This window comes from Cottoperca gobio, chromosome 11 (assembly GCF_900634415.1).
Source record: "Cottoperca gobio chromosome 11, fCotGob3.1, whole genome shotgun sequence".
Lineage (NCBI taxonomy): Eukaryota > Metazoa > Chordata > Actinopteri > Perciformes > Bovichtidae > Cottoperca > Cottoperca gobio.
The window spans coordinates 5,888,250-5,906,791 of NC_041365.1; the positions used below are offsets into that span (position 1 = coordinate 5,888,250).

General features: G+C 40.7%; 5 protein-coding genes across 7 annotated transcripts; 1 reads left to right on the forward strand and 4 right to left on the reverse strand.

Annotated features, from left to right (window-relative positions):
* The first annotated feature begins 1 nt into the window (after position 1).
* Positions 2-1,897, forward strand: rbm48 (RNA binding motif protein 48). Its single transcript, XM_029443102.1, has 5 exons — positions 2-197; positions 402-592; positions 685-830; positions 1,021-1,574; positions 1,685-1,897. The coding sequence occupies exons 1-5, from the start codon at positions 69-71 to the stop codon at positions 1,745-1,747; spliced, it is 1,083 nt and encodes a 360-aa protein (XP_029298962.1). The 5' UTR covers positions 2-68; the 3' UTR covers positions 1,748-1,897.
* On the reverse strand, positions 1,630-3,303 carry clxn (calaxin). Its single transcript, XM_029443103.1, has 6 exons — positions 3,134-3,303; positions 2,799-2,957; positions 2,581-2,685; positions 2,348-2,499; positions 2,055-2,159; positions 1,630-1,966 (listed from the first exon to the last, which is right to left on the reverse strand). Exons 1-6 carry the CDS (start codon positions 3,243-3,245, stop codon positions 1,916-1,918), a joined length of 684 nt encoding a protein of 227 aa, XP_029298963.1. The 5' UTR covers positions 3,246-3,303; the 3' UTR covers positions 1,630-1,915.
* Positions 3,304-4,018: 715 nt separating this feature from the next.
* Positions 4,019-6,257, reverse strand: LOC115015622 (zinc finger and SCAN domain-containing protein 21-like). Of its 2 annotated transcripts, XM_029443101.1 has the most exons (3): positions 6,079-6,257; positions 5,607-5,850; positions 4,019-5,033 (listed from the first exon to the last, which is right to left on the reverse strand). In XM_029443101.1, exons 2-3 carry the CDS (start codon positions 5,788-5,790, stop codon positions 4,114-4,116), a joined length of 1,104 nt encoding a protein of 367 aa, XP_029298961.1. In that variant the 5' UTR covers positions 5,791-5,850; positions 6,079-6,257; the 3' UTR covers positions 4,019-4,113. The 2 variants fall into 2 exon arrangements, with proteins under 2 accessions (XP_029298961.1, XP_029298960.1); XM_029443100.1 differs by having other exon boundaries at positions 5,607-6,257.
* Positions 6,258-6,995: 738 nt separating this feature from the next.
* Positions 6,996-15,124, reverse strand: sytl1 (synaptotagmin-like 1). 2 transcript variants are annotated; one of them, XM_029443130.1, is made up of 17 exons: positions 15,111-15,124; positions 14,751-14,829; positions 14,336-14,433; positions 13,515-13,641; positions 12,326-12,477; positions 12,109-12,226; positions 11,972-12,029; positions 11,861-11,897; positions 11,735-11,775; positions 11,526-11,630; positions 11,227-11,393; positions 11,024-11,126; positions 10,604-10,765; positions 10,153-10,231; positions 9,941-10,040; positions 8,939-9,144; positions 6,996-7,416 (listed from the first exon to the last, which is right to left on the reverse strand). In XM_029443130.1, the coding sequence occupies exons 4-17, from the start codon at positions 13,637-13,639 to the stop codon at positions 7,274-7,276; spliced, it is 1,596 nt and encodes a 531-aa protein (XP_029298990.1). In that variant the 5' UTR covers positions 13,640-13,641; positions 14,336-14,433; positions 14,751-14,829; positions 15,111-15,124; the 3' UTR covers positions 6,996-7,273. The 2 variants fall into 2 exon arrangements, with proteins under 2 accessions (XP_029298990.1, XP_029298989.1); XM_029443129.1 differs by lacking the exon at positions 15,111-15,124 and having other exon boundaries at positions 14,751-14,907.
* Positions 15,125-16,187: 1,063 nt separating this feature from the next.
* Positions 16,188-18,542, reverse strand: cd164l2 (CD164 sialomucin-like 2). The gene is given in 5 exon segments (XM_029443577.1): positions 16,188-16,905; positions 17,163-17,292; positions 17,561-17,710; positions 17,993-18,079; positions 18,464-18,542. Coding segments are annotated over 5 exon segments (462 nt in total). The 3' UTR covers positions 16,188-16,889.

Genomic DNA, 18,542 nt, shown 5'->3' on the forward strand with positions numbered 1-18,542 from the left:
CATGCGCATTAGAGCGAGAATGAGCTCTTATTTTGAAGGGTGTCAACCGGAAGATTATCTCCAGGAACATGGCTGCGCCTGCTAACAACAATTCAGGCTGTTGGGGCATCCCAGATGTTTATAAACACCACGAACAGCGGAAAATATGCATTTCTCGACCTAAATATAGAGACGGAAGGAAAGCAAAAGCTGTTAAGGTAAGAATATACTAAAAAATAAGTAAGAGACACAGCAACTCCTAGCGTTAGCTTGTCTTATGAACAAACAAACTATTCATAACAGACTGATTTGTGATTTGTGGAGTGGATAAACGTCACTCATTATATCGATAGACAATAATCTAGTGTGTGGTCAATACATAGTAGAGCACGTGTCATCTTATTTGTCTTGTGCATCATCAGGTGTACACCATCAATTTAGAGTCTAGTTACCTGATGGTCCAAGGGGTCCCGGCCATTGGAGTAATGCCCGAGCTGATCCAACTGTGCGCCCTGTATGGAGTTGTGGAGGAGTACAAGCCCCTGGACGAGTACCCTGCTGAGGAGTTCACAGAGGTTTACCTTGTCAAGTTCCAGAGACTCACTAGCGCCAGGTACAGGGTGTAACATACAACATTGTTCATTATGCTGCACTGGCAAAGTTGAAGACTTGCTAAATCTTTTTATTTTACGCTTTCTGTTTCAGAGCAGCAAAACGACACATGGATGAGAAGAGTTTTTACGGTGGTGTGCTGCATGTGTGCTACGTGCCAGAGTATGAAACTGTGGAAGACACCAGGCTAAAGTTGCAGGACAGGAGGAGATATATAATCAGGGCTGTTCAGAATAAAGGTACACTTTAACATCAAATATAGACTTACTCTTTTAAAAAACACTAAGTAGATATGTACTACATTGTATGTTCTTCTACTATTAATGAATGAAATAACTTGTATGAGGTTTCATTTTATTTTTATAGCTGGAATGACAAACATGAACTACTTGTTGATGCTTTGTTTTTTTCTTTAATATTGTTACAAAGCAAGAGAAAGGGAACAGAAGGAGGCCGTAAACGAGGAACCCACTTCATCAATCAGGGCCACCACATCAGAGACGGTCATCAACAGACACGATAAAACCTCTGACAATGATAATACAGCCATCGTAAGCCATTATTCAGGCTTTCCTCTACTGCCATTACCTCCCCAGGAATATCATTACTACAGGCATACAAATCAACATGGGACTATACCAACAGAGGACAAAATGGGGACATTACATAACGCCATCATTGACACAAAACGGCATCAAGCACATAATTCAAGCTCCAGCCAAACCTCTTCAGACCGAGACAGAGGCACAGAACAGAGACTGACCTCAAATCAGTCTTCGGCAGCAGTCAGATTTGTCCCAAGGACCACACAATTGGAGAACAGGAAACGCAGGATGGAAGAGGCTGTGGAGCAGTCACTGACTGATGTTACTATGAACAATGAACCACTTATTGGGCCAAAGCTACCAGAACCTCCGAAACTGGACATGGAGGATGTGTCACTGAACACAACTGTAAACTTGATCAGGAACACAATGAAACAGGTACCCTATAATACCATTTTTTAAATAGAAATTCTGAATAAAACACAATTTTCACTGCAGCTTTAATTTCTTTATTCGTGTCAGTAAAATCAGTTTTTCATCTTTCTCAGGTGGAATCAGTTCCTGACCTCAAACCAGTGGCGAAGAAAATGAAACCACGTCGTCGGATTTGATCGCACCACCTTGATCTTGAAATGTATGCAGAGATTACTGCTACTACGTTGGAAAATGACCAAACTGTTTCTCTTGGCATCTTGTTTTTATTGACACACCCCACAATGCAAACAGCATTTTTTATTAAAGACTATATTTCTGTAAATGCATATGAATATGATTTCTCTTCATTGTTCCAGTTGTACCTGAAATACATGGTGCTCAAATATCTCAATACTCTGAAAACAGAAAGAATAAAGTGTAAGATTAAGAATTTCTGACGTAGAAATTTAAGTTTTCTTTCAACAGCCTTAGATTTGTGATTACCGTGATGTCAGGGAGGCACGTTCCAAAAGCCTCAAGTAATAGATTTTCTTCTCTCACCGCTTTTTCAAAGTCAGTGAAAGATAGTCTGCCATCGTGGTCATGGTCCTACAAAAATAAACAACAATGTGCTTGTAGCCAGTTGTTTCCATAAGTGAAATCTGACAATGTTTTTCCTTATTGCCCTCTGAAACACTACAATTTGATGTTTAAGGAGGTGGTACAGAGAGCATATGCAGAGGTAAATCAAGGTATAGACATTTAAACAAATAAACCAGCAGCGCCCATCCCCTCACCATCTTTTTGAGTGTGATCTCCACCAGGTCTTTTATTCCTTCGTCAGGGTCCTCCTCTGTGGGCTGTCTGGTGAGGCTGTTCTTCAGCATGTGAAACATCTCTTCTCTGGACACGTAGTTGTCACCGTTCAAGTCATACACATGAAAGCAGTCTGAGCCATGCAAAGAGAGAAGAGTTATTACCTGGCTACTAGCTTGTAACTCTGAGCTCTAAAAGTAAGGTAATAGCTTACATTTGATTTTTTCCTCCAAGGTCCCTCTAAGGAAAACTGACAGTCCCTCAATCCATTCTTTCATACTGACGAAGCTGTCGTTGTCTTTGTCAAATGTCCTAAAGACTGGGGGGGCAGATAATCAGTAACATACAGCACATGACTAGATTATACTCTGCATCCAAACTGCAGCTGGTTATCCAAATACGAAATGTATGTCATCCTGCACATAGAATTACCTCCATCCATGATCATGTCGTCGGTCATCCCAAAGATGTTGTGCAGTATGCTCCTGAACTTCCCTCTGTCCAGGCCGGTGACTGCTTTTCCGGGGATAGCCTGCTCCCCCAGCAGCACGTTAAACTCTCGGATGAGGCACTCCACTTCCGTTTTATTGACTGAGATCATTGAAATAGTGGGTGACTTTTAATATGTTGCATTAGCTGTCTGACATGTTATAGTTGCATGGTAGCGTTAATTCAAAACAATGAAACGCTTAGCAAGGCGGAAGGTGCACAGCAGACTATGTTAGCATGAGATAACATGTTAGGTTAAGTTTGACCCGAATACTCACAGTGTGCCACTTGTTTTGAAGTCGTTTCAGCGAGAGTTTGTATCAACTTTCTGTTCATAGCAGACATTTCGGACATGAAGGTGGGACACCGGACAGACACAGCACGACCCATCCGACAGCGGCGATGTTGACATTCTGTCGCCACGGCAACCTGCTGCAATGCGGGTTGCCGTGGCGACAGAATGTCAACAGCGGCTGCATAAACCTGCCAGAATATTTAATATAAACTAAATTCAGAATAGAAATAAAATTCACATTTTAATTTAAGTACTGTTAGGTAAACGTTCTGCATTCAAAACCTGACTTAAAGTAAAAGTACAAAAGTATTAGCATCCAAATATACTCAAAGTACCAAAAGTAAAAGTACTCATTATGCAGAATGCTCCATTTCAGAATAATATGGATTATATTAATGTGTTCATCACTTTAATCTTGCAGTTTGTGAAAGTGGAGCACATTTTAACCACATTATATACTGCTGAGTAGATTACATCTATCATCATCAAGATATAAATTGATTTTATTTTTGTATTAATACTCAGAATCAGTGAATTTATAAAAAGTATAATATTTGCCTGTAGTGGAGTAGAAGTATGAAGTAACATAAAATGGAAATACTAAAGTAAAGTACAAGTACCTCAAAATTGTACTTAAGTACAGTACTTAACTACACTACCCGTTAACCTCTACATCAACAGCCAGATGAAGTAAAGAGACACTATACATTGTGGGAAAAAGTATTAATTACCTGAAATGTGTTAGCGGTCAGAACTTTACATATAGAAAGATAATTTGATGCTTAAAATCATAATTCATTTACAATAATTAATATAAAAAGAAAATTAAGACAACTCACGGATTTTAATTAAAACCCTTCATGTTCTATTCCTATTACAATATATTATATTTAATTACAAAGTTATACAGTAAGGGCAGATTTGCCTTTTGTCCTGCAGAAAACTGGATATTTCACTTCATTCTCATGAAGTCATGCCAAATGAACCTCTTCTTAACACACTCTTCAAGCCTAAACTCATTTCACCCGTGTGTACAGCCATGTGTTTCGTCATCAAATTATTGCGACTGAACTTCTTTCCACACACTGTGCACGTGTAGGGTTTCTCTCCTGTATGGATTCTCGTATGTACGTTCAAGTTGCCCACATGACGGAACTCTTTTCCACAAATCCTGCAACGGTATGGCTTCTCCTCTGAGTGAATCCTCATGTGCACAGTCAAACTGTTGCCATGTCGAAACTCTTTACCACACACCTCACAGGCAAACAGTTTCTCACCGGTGTGGATTTGAGTGTGTGTGGCCAGATGTGTGCTCTGGCTGAATTCTTTGCCACAGAAACGACAGCAGTAGGATTTGCTTATTCTCTTTGTCTCTTTATTTGGTGAAGTTGGGCTGTGTGATTCACAACCTTTAGTCAGCTGGTTTCTCCCTGTAGGGCTCTTCGTGTGGGCATTACTGATACTGTAGCCCGCCAGTGTTGCTAAATCCAACTCAGGCCCCAAGTTACTCAGAGTTACAGAACAATCTGGCAAAAGAGTCCAACATTCACTGCATGACTGAGCGTTTCCGTCAATCTTTCTGTAGTCAGAGGAGGTGTTAGGTACAGGCTTTTTGTCTTCATTTCCTGTGTCATGAGTTTGGAACTCAGTCATGTCTGCGTAAACGCATGTGGGTGTCACTTTTAGATTGCTGGTTTCACAGTCCTCCATATCTGGTAGCTGTTGTCCCTCTGGACTGCTCCATGGCTCTTCCTGTTTGATTTCTGGAGGCTCTGGGACCAGCAGGACACAGTCCTCCTGGCCCACACTTGGGTTGTTGTGGTAGCTTTCAGGACTCCACTCGTGTTTGTGCTCATGTGCACAGACAAAGACCTGCGGCGTGTCTGTTAAGAGAAAAAGATGAGACATTTTATTATCTACTCTTGTTTGAATGAAAGAAAGATAAGCTCCAGGGGGGGGGGGGTCCACTTCTAAGACTCTATATTTTCATAATTGTTTTAATAATACTAAGTACTGGCACCCCAGAGTCATGTTCACACAATGCAAACCATTTTCCAGACAGATTTGATTCAGTACATGTTCCTGGTTGGAAACCCTCAGAGCTTGTGCCAGAGCTGAGAGAAGATCTGGTGTCTGCTGAAAGGAACTGTTCTTGTTATCTCCACTGTGGATTTTACAAACCCCGTTGAAACTTTATATATACCTGCAGTTTGCTCTATACACTGTTATAAACAGCTGAATACAATCTGCACTCAAACTGCTTCACTCTTAACACATTGATAGCAGCAACTTTCAGGTTTAACCACTACCAGTAGAGACAATGTGCAGATATCACGGTTATAACGTAAATGTGGTGGAAATGTATTACACCTGTGCAATGTTATACATTTCAACAGCACTTTTGACGCATGCAAGACTGCTTTAGGATGTAACAAAATATAGAAAACAAAACAAACCTCCACTGTGAGAATGCACTTCAAGATTAAGTCCATGTTGGTCACCGTCTTGATGGGGGCGAGCAGCTTCCTCCTCGCGCTCTGTTACCGTCCTCTGCACCGCTGCGAAGATCTCCTCTGCAGCCGCACTCAGCCGCTCACTGATGAACAGCCTCAGCAGCTGCATTTCGGTCATTTCGGTCATTTTAAATCAACTATCAACCCTCACCTACAGCACACAGTCCATCGGCGTTTGCGTGTCAAGCTGCACAGAAATATAAGGGGACTATATCCGGTTACAAACTTCAAAATAAAAGTAACAAAAGTAACTAGTAACAAAGTAAATGATCACGTTTAAAATACAGGATCATAAAAGCACCGATGGGGCCCGTCTATAATCATTAAGAGCAATTGGTTCCTCTTTGTGTTGCAAATACATGCATGATCTAGGGAAAAGCCAGATCCAGTAACACAACACAAGTCTGAGTATTACCTTAAATAAGCAAAGCTGAGCAATTATATTGCAGCTCCAATGCGGAAAACAAATATGACCTTACGGTTTCCTTATGAAGAGATTCATGAATTACAATGAAATGCCTAAATCAAACTCCTTATCGAAAAAACTTTTTCAAATGGCTCCACTTCCGGTTTCAATCCATCTTGAAGCAGGAATGGTCGCCATCTGCTGGTCAGGAGTTCTGACTCATGTGATAAATGCCTTACTCCAGTGTCTGTTGGTGATACATGGGAGGGTGGATACATGTAGAATAGTTTATTTTAATGTTAAAAGAGAGGACACATCACAAGTTGTGCTCTTGACCCTATTCTTCATTGTTCCGTCTTTTATTTGCCTGAAAAGTATAAAGAGTAAGTGTAAAGTCTGAACACAAGGTGGTAGTCACGTGATCTATCAAAAGGGAAACAAATGCATGCAACTGTAGGCCTTTTCTATCCTATCCAATTACAGTAATGACACCTAAAAGTCTAATAATTGTCTGATTAATTAGAATACATGTTCTTTTAAGGTGGACGTGATTAGGCCTATTTTTCTGACATGCTCCAAAGAGTTTTGGAGGTCTGGGAAACAACTTGAAATAAATATGTGTCACTGTTTGATTTGTTGGTTTATCTTTGTGTTTGTTTGTACTGGTCTGTGTATCTGTGTATAATAATAATAATAATAATAATAATAATAATAATAATAATAATAATAATAATAATAATAATAATAATAAATTGTATTTGTAAAGCGCCTTTCAAAGCTAAAAGCAATCTCAAGGTGCTAATGTAATGTAACATATGTGTCTTTGATGGGGGATTTGATCTCCCCTTATGTGTCTTTAGCTTGTTCAGTACATGTCTGTATATCAGAAAGTTCAATAACTATAAGTAAAGAAGGACCCTGGGCAATTCAGGTTTGATATTTAATTAATAAACTACAATGGATTACAACACTTTTGTCAGATAAGACACAAACTGAACCAAAAACATACAAAGTAAAACATTTGAAATGCAGACAGATTTGGTTTCATAACTAAATATTTCTGATCTATGCCATTAATTCACAATGTTGCACCACTACTGACTGCTGTGTGTGTGATAGAGAGGTTAAATGTGCAGGGGGTGTCCTTCCAGTCCAACCATTATTTGAACATGTGTTTGTGTGCAAGGTGTGTCTGAACTCGGAGTCACTCGGACCGGTGTGCAAGGTTAGTTCTGATTGATAGTGTTGCGTCGACCCAGTTGTTTGGGTTTTCGATCATGGAGTTCCACACGGCGACCTCCTCTTCTGTGGAGTCCATCCAGCTGACATCCTCCCCATAACTCTGACCTACCATTAAAGAAACAGACACAATTATTATTATCATAATGTCGAAGACATTATCACAGAAATCCTCATTGCAATCCATACACAGAGGAATGATGCTTTTCTTAATGAGGCCATGGAAACAATACCAACAACTGACCACTGTTCCTACATGTACATGCACAAGCCTCCAAGCTGTAAGCAGTAACAACTAGGAATGAGCAATTTGAAAAGACATATGTCATTGTGATTATTTTTGACTGATATTAGAGGGAATTATCATTTTGTTCATCATTATTCTCATTTTAATATATATATATATATATATATATATATATATATATATATATATATATATATACAGTATATTGATCATAGTGTGATTTTTTGCTATTGTGGTGCTGCAGAGGAAATCTCTGCAGCAGCACAATACTTCATTCAGAATGGTATTTTGACACATATTTTGCCTTTAACAAATATTGCCCCTCCTGCGATTCAGCCCTGGCAACAACAAACAATCCCACAAGTCTACAGAAGTAGGCCCGGCCCTCTGAATACTACAACTTTATGTTGAAAGACTGCATGCAACAAGCAAAACATTGTCACTTCCCACAAAGGCTGCTGCTCTGTCAGTGATTTGATGAGCAAAACAACACTACCGAGAACTATTTATAACTAACTATTTAACTAAATATTCGTAAAACAAAATTGTTTTCCACATATTTAGCAATGCACAGTAAAATTGGTAACCTAGAAAATACCTCGCTCTAATGACAAGACCATCTGAAATGCCTGAAATGCCAACAGGACAATATGAAATGCAATGTGAAGCACTGGATAGTAAAATACTGTCACCACACCACTCCAAAACAACACTGGAAATGAAGCATAAACATTTCACGGCATCATCTACAAAGCTGACTATAAAGTAAACCAATCAAACAACTCCTTTAATGTCTCATGCCCTGACACAGAAACTGCTGCCCTCCTACAAGCCTGAGAAGTGACCCCTGAGATAGCATTGAATCTCTAATCACAGCTTGAAAAAGTTGAATTTTGACAGCAGATTCTCAAGCTTTATTTATAACTTTGCAAACCTTTATGTCATACTGAGTCACACATCACCTACTGACTTATAGAAGACAGTCCATGATAAACATGAGTGAGTTCATTTAAAAAGCACATTGCCAAACAACAGCCTGGAACTGAGAGAGACTTGATAAGAGATAAGATAAGATCCTCCGCACAGCCCAGGCTCCACAAGGACTGCAGCACAGGCAAACAAACACTGTCCCTAATCACTAATACTGACTGCTGCTTTCAGAACAAGGTAAAGATTGGAGCATTGTTCCCCTATCTGGTGGATTAATATATCATCTGTCACAGAAACTAGAAAGAGCCCCAACAAACGACCAATCTTTCAGAAAGTGCACTTTTGTATGCTTATAATGGAACCAGCGAAACACCCAGGCACACGGGTCAGAAAAAGCATCCGTGTGATTTTGAGTCTGCATCAGTGTGTGTCATTTAGTGTTGCGACACCCACCAGTTCCACTGCTCAGACGAATCCCTCCTAGGACGTGCGACTTTAACCCTTCGCGCTGCCAGAGAGTCAGCTCAGCGCAGGCCTCTCTCAGGTCGCTGGAGTGGAAGCCATCATACACCATGGTGTGGTTGTAGGTCGGGTTGATGGAGCGCTTCACCAGCCGCGTCTTCTGACCACTCTGCCGACTGGCGTCTGGCAGTATGTAGCTTGTTGGGTGTAGGTTACGATTATGAGACAATTAAATTCAGATTCAAACCAGGATTATGTATGTATACACAGAATAGATTGCGGGACAGTATGTGCGTGTGGGTTAAACCTTGAATGTACACGGTAAGTAAATAGTCATAGCAACAATTGGGAGGAAGCCGGATGTACCGCTTACACATATTACTAACAGCAGCAAAGAAAGCAATTACAATAAGATGGCTTAAAAAGGATCTTCCCACGTATGCTGAGTGGTTGACAGTTCTAAGAAATATTTATACAATGGAAGAAAATTACTTAAGTGCTAAGATTACAGAGGGATTTCTTTATAGAAAGATGGACACCATTAGAAGAGGGGAACATTTGGGAATGATGAAGCACCATATACTTAGAAAGAACGACTGCATGTGATACCCTGAAGTACTCTATGACTTATTTAAAGTGATTCAATTATTATTATTTATTTTATTAATATTATTATTTGTTTTGATTCATATATATACACACTTTCAGGTTGAATCGTTCAGGTATATAAGACCATATAAATATTGTAACCCCTTGTAAAGGAAACTTTAATAAAATAATGTTGATGTAAAAAAATGTGAGAAATAGCCAAATGAAGAATAAAGTTTTCAAAAATGTGAAGTTGGAGAATTGTAACTTTTAACTTATTATTAAATGATTATTGATGAGTTTACACGTCCTGTTCCACAAATAATATTCTACGAATTAAAAGCTGCTGCCAGGATAAATAATCGATGACAAAATTTCCAGGAACATGTTGCCAAGCTGACGCACCTTCTGACAAAGGAATCTATAGCGCCCCCTTTGTTGGCCAGGAGACCTTGAGCCTCTCGAATCCAGATGTGAAGCTCTCCTGTCAGAGGCAGTCCATCACCTTAACACACACACACACACACACACACACACACACACACACACACACACACGATTAAAACATATGTAATTAAGTTGCTAACTTGCATCTATGATATGTGTGCTCTGCTCACCCTCAAATCCGTCTGGGATGAACTTTACACAGAGCAAGATGGTCCCACGACTGCTAATAGAGTCTGGATTTAAATTGACCTGTGATGGGGGTTGAAGGAGGAGTAGAAAAGAGAAAAGGCAGAGAAAACGACAGAGGAAGCAAGAGGACGAAAAAGCAAGGGGGAGGGAGGCAGAAGTGTGGAAGCAGGAAAAGATTAAGCTTACATAAAACCTTAGTTGAAATTCACAGCATGTCTCCCTTCAGCTCTCCCAGACACAAGAGACACTCCTCCCTGTACTCTGTGTCTCCAACAAACTGCTGTTGAACACACACTACTAAACAAATGGAGACGCAGACATCCTAGTGTTTTTGTAAATATTGTTCTATGAGTGTTCAAATGTGCATGCTGATTTATGTGACTACATGATTGTGTATTTGCATTCAAATCATCCATGTATGCTCTTCTCTACCCGTGGCTGCAGGTCATGCCACAGTGGCAGGGAGCAGGTCCAGTCCCAGAAGCCCAGAGACACCTCCACCTCCCCGAGGAACACGTTCCTGCCCAGAGGCTCGGCATGCCACACGGACAGGTTCAAGGTCCGACTCCGCAGCTCTCCGATCCGCACTTTATACTATAAGAGAATGGGGACCAGAATTAGGCAGAGAAGCAACTGCAGGACAAAGCACAACATGTTCTCTGCCATCAGAAGCTACAATAAGTCAATTTAAATCTGGCAATTTATTGATAGTAGGTCTTCTAGAGTGGAGAAATACGTGTCTGCAATGCATGTTGCAGAACACGTGGAGGAGAGCTGAGAGACAGATGGCAAATGGGGGATTTCTGTGAAGGCGGCCACTTTATGTAATACATAAATGAGAGAGTGTCTCACTCGGAGCGTCTGATCATAGACTGGGTTAAGTGTCTTCCTTTTCACTGCTGTTTTCTTCTTGCTGTGACTCGACTTGTCCGGCAAGAGATAGGTTTTAACATATCTGAAAAACAAAATGCGCACACACACAGACATTGTTTGACTGATTTTGTATATGACGTTATTGCTGCAATATGCACATTCACACATGCACCACCACTTACGGGTCAGAGCGATTCTTGCGTGCTGAAGCGATGTCCTCGCAGCGATATACTGTGACTTGCAGCTCCTCCTTCTGGGTGTCGTAAACCAATGAGAATTGGATGCGGCCCCTCACCTCCACCACTCCAAAATCTCCTGAGCTGAACAGACTCATCATGCTGCCACTGAGCTATAACACACGCAGAACAGTGATCAGCACCTACGTCATTGTCCAGAGCTGAGTCATCTTGCGTCGTTGGATAGCAAATTAATCAAATGTGTGTGTGTGTGTGTGTGTGTGTGTGTGTGTGTGTGTGTGTACCGTGTAGCCCGAATGAAGGCTGCCGTTGGAGCTGCTGGTTTTCAGAGAAGCTGTCGGGCAGCTGCTCAGAGAGTCACTGTCCCTGTTGTGACCGTCAAAGTCTTCCTAAAGACACACACACACATCCATTATACCCATTATCATGTCATTTCACTTATTTCTTATACTTTACCATTATAAAGGCAACACGTGACATTTATATCATTTACCTCAGGTTCCTCTGAGCGGCCATTACTTCTCCTTTCCAACTCTATGAGCAGAATGAGTTAAACATTAGTTAATAATAATACACTAGCTACAGATGTAGAGCAGCATGTTGAGATAGACTTCCGTACCTTTGGATGATGAGGAATTACTTCTATATTGGAGACTCTGGAATTGAAGAAGATTATTAATATTTACATGATTTGTTTTTAAGCATGGCAACAATATATATACACACAAACCTGTGCTAAAGGACTTTTTGTTCTGGGTGTGGGTGCAGGTTTCAAACTTCCTTGACTCCTGAAAAACACAAATAAGATATTGGAAAATGCAGCTCCACACAGTAAAGATATTTCTGTTGACTGACGCCCTCACTAACCCTCCACTGTCCTCTTCTCTGCTGTCCTTGAGTCTTCTCTCTGCCTCAGGAGAGGCGTTATTGTTGTGGGAGGTTTCTTCTTCTCTCTCTCCATTGAACAGTACGGTCAGGGGCACATCTGTTACCATGGCAACAAACACAGACTTTACATCACTGGGATATCCCTATAAGGCCCACAGGCATGTAATAGTAATGCTGCATTAACTAAAAAACAGACCTCTGTTCTTGGTTTTCCTGTGGCGTATGGTGGCGTGGACGAGCACGCTACCCGACGTCCGGTTGCGATGGCGTTTGCCGCTCTCCTCGCTGAACCATTCTCCTGAAAGGAAGCGCAAACGTGCCACGTCTGTCTCTGTCTCCTGGAGGACCCTGCAGCGTTGAAATACGACCAAGTTCAACAGCAAACAAACGGATGTCTGCCTAAATCACTAACTAAACATTTACTAAAAATATATATACATTCTAATCATGTATTGAATTTAATCTTCTTTAAAAAAAAATGTTTTTGAAAAAGCAATTATTTAGCAAAAAGAATCGATATGAGTATCGATAAAATTATAAACATCAATAAAATCCTTACGATACCCATATCATGCAACATTTAAAAGACATTGATGGAAAATACCACATACAATTTGACTTGCCAGGTTTTCATTTACATGAACAACTATATGTAAACTTAACATGTAAACTAAGGCCCAAATATAGAGATTAATCAATACAAGCGTCACAAACAGGGTCCAACAGGTTGACCATTAGACCTTATTAACTAAATCAGAGGGTCTATGGGGCTCTTTGACTATGTGGTGGTGACCAGTGATAAATAACAGCGGCTGCTCTTCTCTTTAGCCAGAAATAATTTCACTGTGTAGTTCTTTGATTTCCTTATTTGAGGCAAGTCGGAATTACTAACCAGGCAAAGTGGGCAGCTACACCAAGTCCCCAGATCCCCATAGAGCCCCAAAAAGTCCTAGGCTCACAGTGTAGTAATATTGTGGTAATTTTCCTATTTTAAACTACAACATACAGACATGAATTAAAGGAAACCCCTGAGTAAATGAGAGGAGATATAAACAATGCCGATGCTAGCTTATGACTTGTCCCCTTTGGATGGAAGTGTCTAATCAATACAAAATTATTGTGAGAGGTCTCCTTCATCCAATGATGACACATTTCTATACAGATGGGAGTTTTATCCTCCAGGATGACAATGTCCCTATTCAAAGGTCAAAAGGAGTCACTGAATGGTTGAGATATTGTTGTCCAATGTGTCAGACATTGCACTCCATGTCTATCATCAAAATATCTAATTTGATATTTGAAGTTGTGTTTCCTTTCATTTTTCACCTGTCTGTATGCTAGTGGACAAAACTGACAGCTAAAAAAGATAAACAGTCACCTCTGACCTTACACGTCCTTCATCGCGACGACGCAAATCCAAGTCACGCTGTATGACCTGCAGAATGGTGGACTGCTCCTCTTCTGTCAGGTGGCTCAAGTCAAGAGACGAGTCAACCCGCTCCCCTTCCATCCCTGAGTGAGAGGGAAAAAAACACAATCCTTCAACAAACAGACGGCCCATATTCGTCATTAATTACATTTAAACAAGCCATATACTACAGTTATGGTCACTATATTTATAGTGTAAGGTTGCTCTTATTGCAGGGACTTATACCTTGTATATTTCAGAAGACAGTATATGTTACAGTATATCGGATAGTATATGAGGAACATTTTTGCTAAACCTTGATTCCAAACTTTTTTCCCAGTGACCCCTTAAAATTGAGAATTGTTTACTTGCCCTCACATGTTGCATATGTCAACAAGTTGTGAGTAAACATCCTTATCTTGTGGTTGCACATTGTTAAACCATACACTTTGAAATCATGTGTCCTCCAGTAGCTCTGGTGCCTCAGGGGGGAGGACATATGCTGTGTCAGGTAGGCTATTCCTGTCTGCTTCAATGGCTTTCATCTGCTCCTGCTCCAAATACTCTTCACTGTAGACTCTATAAACTACTTACATTATAAAAGGCTTGAAAATAAATGTTAATAATATTAATTAAGACGTCATTACCTGGTTTGACAGAGAGGAGCATAATGGTAAACAAAATGAGCAAAGCAAACGTCTATCTTTAATTGACTAACCGGCTACACCACAATATAATCATTGTATGTCTATGTGTGTGTGTGTGTGTGTGTGTGTGTGGCCACTTTATGCTAGTTACCTCGGGGTAATTAACGCATGCGCAAAGCGATCGTCCCGGCGTTAGGAGTTTTGCGAAAAGGATATCATGAGTTCACCACAGCTTTCATAACCTGACACCTACACCAAAACAAACAGAAAGTATATTAGTGTGTAGTAGATGGCATAAAGTATATGTTTTCCTCATTATAATTTTCCTGTAGTAACCTAATAACTGCATGTAATTATTAACAACAGTTCTTTTTTTTCTACAACGTAAGTGAGATTATTGAAGTTTCCCTTTAGGAAAAATAGGCCCATTCACCACTTTCATCATGAACACCGCGAGAGAGAGGACACCTGTCGCCACTTTTGGATCAAAGGTTATACTCTCCCGCTCTCACATTCATTACACATACACACAGGTAAACATAAAACCCAAGCCAACAATGTGTTACCTGTCTTGAGAGCTTCCTCCACTTCCATCTGTGAAAACGTTTAGCGAAAAGTTGTCCAGAGTGCGGTGTGTGTCGTGGTCTGTGTGCAGAGTAAACGGAGTGAACACACCCTCCAGACTTAGCAGTCAGCTGGGAGGCAGGAACAAACGGAAAATACAGAGAGGGAGAGAGTGTGTGTGTGTGTGTGTGTGTGTGTGTGTGTGTGTGTGTGTGTGTGTGTGTGTGTGAGAGAGAGAGAGAGAGAGAGAGAGAGAGAGAGAGAGAGAGAGAGAGAGAGAGAGAGAGAGTCATATCACACAGTCAAACAAACAAACTGTATCAACACAACACACGCACGCGCACGCACGCACACACACGCACACGGATGTTTTACCAAATGGCAGGGTGGAGGTGGGATGTAACTTTCCTCCTTGTATCTGTCCACACCTGCTAAACACACAGTAGCCACACACTGCTGCTGCACCTTCTCTATGTACTACACTCACAACTGGACACATATGTAAACACAGATCTATGCTTGTTTTAAAGGGAGTATATTTATAATATATTATATTATACCAGCAGCATATTAAGCCTGCCTGAACTTTAATGTGACAATGTGAGTGTGTGTTCCTTTCTCTCATTAGAAATGAGCTTGTGCGTGTTGGGGGATGGGGGATGGTGCATGCATTCAGAGTGAAAAAGACCTTCAGTCCTGTCCTTTGTCAACAGACTTGGATGACAGCCATGTTCTGCCCAGTTAGGAAACTTTTTTTGTGTGGGCTTATTCAAGCCTGTGTAGGTCCTGGCTCAGACAACGTCTGGTGCATCCAACCAGCCATCCTGCTTAAAGGCCCCCATCAGCGCTTTGTCCCCGCTGCATGCTGGGATCCCTGCTGACACCCATGTAAGGATTAATAGGCGATTCTTATCTGCAGTGACCGAGAATATGTCTCTGGTCGCACCCAGAATCGGTTCACTCATTCGGCTGGTATGGGCAAATATGCACTCAACACATAGTGTGCAATCTCCTCCTGTGATTAGCAGTTAACAACTCCTCATTTGAATGCAGGGAAGCAGACATGACACATACAGAGAAACAGGTAATTATCCTTAGTTTATTCAGGCCTTTTTGAACATTTTTCATTGTAATGGCATCACAAAAAAAGAAACCAATCAGTTCATATTGAAGCTTTACCAGGAGTAAACAGGGTCACATCACATCTCTTTCAACTGTTATTAAAGGGTTAAAGCTGATATATATATATATATATATATATATATATAATATATAAATATGAGCAGTCAAAACAGAAATCTCCTTAACGAATATTCATTTATAAAAAAGACTCTGAGCTATTGACAAGTCAGAACAAAAACACACACAAATCAGAGGAGTAGTACTAAACCCTTATTGTAAATAGATCGAAGTTTAAATTACTACTATTATTTCTTAGATTATTGAGAGTCATTTCATATGTTGCCAAAGGTGCAGTGTAGGGACCTTTAAGAGTTGTTGAAATGGCTCCCCAGGGTTCCCAGCTAAATCATTTAACTCACTGCCAGCAAATACATGAAAGATATAACATACATAAATATTTAAATTCATGGTTTCAATAGAACACTAGAAAGTTATTCAGCTCCACATGAAAAACACACATCCTCTGAGTCTCATTTTGGTCTATTTTAGGGTACTTGAAAAATAGTTTAAATGCATGTTATGACCTTGTCTGACCTACTGTCTACTCACTTTACTATTTACACAGTAAAAAGAGTTCATTTGATACAGCTATTTCCTTGTTGTTTGTAAGAGGTCAAACACCACATATATAGTTGTGTTTTTACAAAGACTTTCTCTCTGGACGTGCTGAGAAATCCGGCCTTTTTTGTTTCTCATTTGTCAGATCGTATGAATACCAACAGCCAAAATGTCTCTGGAATATAAATACTATACAAACACAGTGAACACATGCACAAACACTCGTTACACAATGCGGTATTTTGAGAAAAAAATCTTCTTCTTAACACACCCATCCCCCAGGGGTACACATGGGGACCAAACCAAAACTGACAGGGGCTCAGAAAAAAATGAAACACTCGATGAGTCACTGCTCTGCTTGTCCTCCACCCTCGCCTGTTTGTCCTTCATACATCGTGTCTTCACTGTGGCTGCTCTCTGTGTGAAGACAGGCAGACATTTGACTTGTACAGATGGGGATTGTGACCAGAATAAAAAACAAAACAATTTAGAGGGATGTTAAAGGTGAATCATTGTACTACGGGTGATGTTGATCACTCCTCCCACTAGAGGCTGCTGTTGCACCAACAGACATCACTTAACTCAGTGACACAGGCACATTTACACACACATACTTAAACTGATACAGTCACGCTAAATTCTCTGTCCTCTAACACCTACGTGCACAAACTCACATTGGGTCATAGTTGCTCTGCTCTTTGGATTTGAGGAAACGCATGGCGAAGAAGCCGCCTGCCTGCACACACAGCACGAGTATGATGCCTCCGATGAAACTGGACATGTCAAACTTGGCCTGTGAGAACTCTGAGTTGGTCTTTCCTCCATCACCTGGAGGGAAAGAAAATGAAGAGCTTGATGGGTTTACAGTGAAAGTACATGAAAGCAGGGTGAGGTGGGAAAAAATGTGGCATTTCACACAGCTCTTCTAGGAATAATTCATGTCTGACGCAAGAGAGAGGAAAAGGGGGTGTGAGCTGATGATTGAGTCGATATATTTTACCTGAGTCACCTCCTCCCTCAGCTTCAGTCTCCACAACTGGAAAATAAAACATGCAAAATAAATGAGAGTTACTGAGGTTGCAGATAAATAAATTGCATTAATTCAGGAGTGTATTTTTATTTTTTATACCTGAGCACAATTCAGACACTCTAGTCCAGCTACAGTTCCTGCCGTTGTCTGCCGAGTTGCCCTCATCAGTTAGACAAATGCCTGTATCATTACCTGAGACCGAGAGAACAAGTATTTTAGTGTGTGTGTGTGCGTGCATGCATGCGTGTGTGTGTGTTCCTGGCATACTAAATAATTCAGTCATCTTGTACAAACAGGGAAGCTTATGTTACAGCAGCTTTGATGATTGAATTACTATCAGAGGTCAGGGGTGTGTGCGTCTGCATGTGTCTGTGTGTGTGTGTGTGTGTGTGTGTGTGCGTCTGCATGTGTCTGTGTGTGTGTGTGTGTGTGTGTGTGTGTGTGTGTGTATGTGTGTGTGTGTGTACACGTTACCATCTGGACAAAGCCTCCAGACACAGCCTGTCAGGTTGAGCATAGAATCCCCAACGCACAGGTCACATGACTGGGCCTGAGAACAATCTGTAGGAAGGAAGAGACTGGCAGTCAATTGGAAGTGTCACTCAAACCAGTTGATTGGCTGATGTACAATTATCTTCCCACACACACATTTTAACAGCTTAATTATTGCAAGACGTCCCACCAGTCTGGACAATGTAATAGGAAAAACTGGCAAGTAATGGCAAAGAAAATGATTGTGAGCTTGTGAGAATAAGCCATCATCACAGTTAATATGAGGAGATGTTATCAGGGAAAAACTCTGGAAAGAGATCAAATGGTGGAAACAAAGAGACAAGGAAATGAGATGCAAAGTGTAGGAAGACACACTAACAGGTTCCTGACAAGACCAAAGTACACTGAGATGTTAATACAATAAGAAAATACGATATATTGATGGACCCATACCTGACTGTGAGTACACAGAGGGCACCACTGCTATAAGCAGGAGTGTGGAGCAGAGGACCTTCAACACCAACTGTTGCAT

Bases quoted from the DNA above. Each gene is read 5' to 3' on its own strand.
- rbm48 (XM_029443102.1), top strand. From the start codon at position 69: ATGGCTGCGCCTGCTAACAACAATTCAGGCTGTTGGGGCATCCCAGAT. The intron at 198-401 runs GTAAGAATATAC...GTGCATCATCAG, and splicing joins GGAAAGCAAAAGCTGTTAAG to GTGTACACCATCAATTTAGA. The intron at 831-1,020 runs GTACACTTTAAC...ATTGTTACAAAG, and splicing joins CAGGGCTGTTCAGAATAAAG to CAAGAGAAAGGGAACAGAAG.
- clxn (XM_029443103.1), bottom strand. From the start codon at position 3,245: ATGGGTCGTGCTGTGTCTGTCCGGTGTCCCACCTTCATGTCCGAAATG. The intron at 2,958-3,133 runs GTGAGTATTCGG...CAATGATCTCAG, and splicing joins TTCAAAACAAGTGGCACACT to TCAATAAAACGGAAGTGGAG. The intron at 1,967-2,054 runs GTAATCACAAAT...TTCTGTTTTCAG, and splicing joins CGTGCCTCCCTGACATCACG to AGTATTGAGATATTTGAGCA.
- LOC115015622 (XM_029443101.1), bottom strand. From the start codon at position 5,790: ATGACCGAAATGACCGAAATGCAGCTGCTGAGGCTGTTCATCAGTGAG. The intron at 5,034-5,606 runs GTTTGTTTTGTT...TTCTCTTAACAG, and splicing joins AGTGCATTCTCACAGTGGAG to ACACGCCGCAGGTCTTTGTC.
- sytl1 (XM_029443130.1), bottom strand. From the start codon at position 13,639: ATGGAAGGGGAGCGGGTTGACTCGTCTCTTGACTTGAGCCACCTGACA. The intron at 11,394-11,525 runs GTACACACACAC...CGTGTGTTATAG, and splicing joins GCCTTCATTCGGGCTACACG to CTCAGTGGCAGCATGATGAG. The intron at 10,041-10,152 runs GTGAGCAGAGCA...GTGTGTGTTAAG, and splicing joins CATCCCAGACGGATTTGAGG to GTGATGGACTGCCTCTGACA.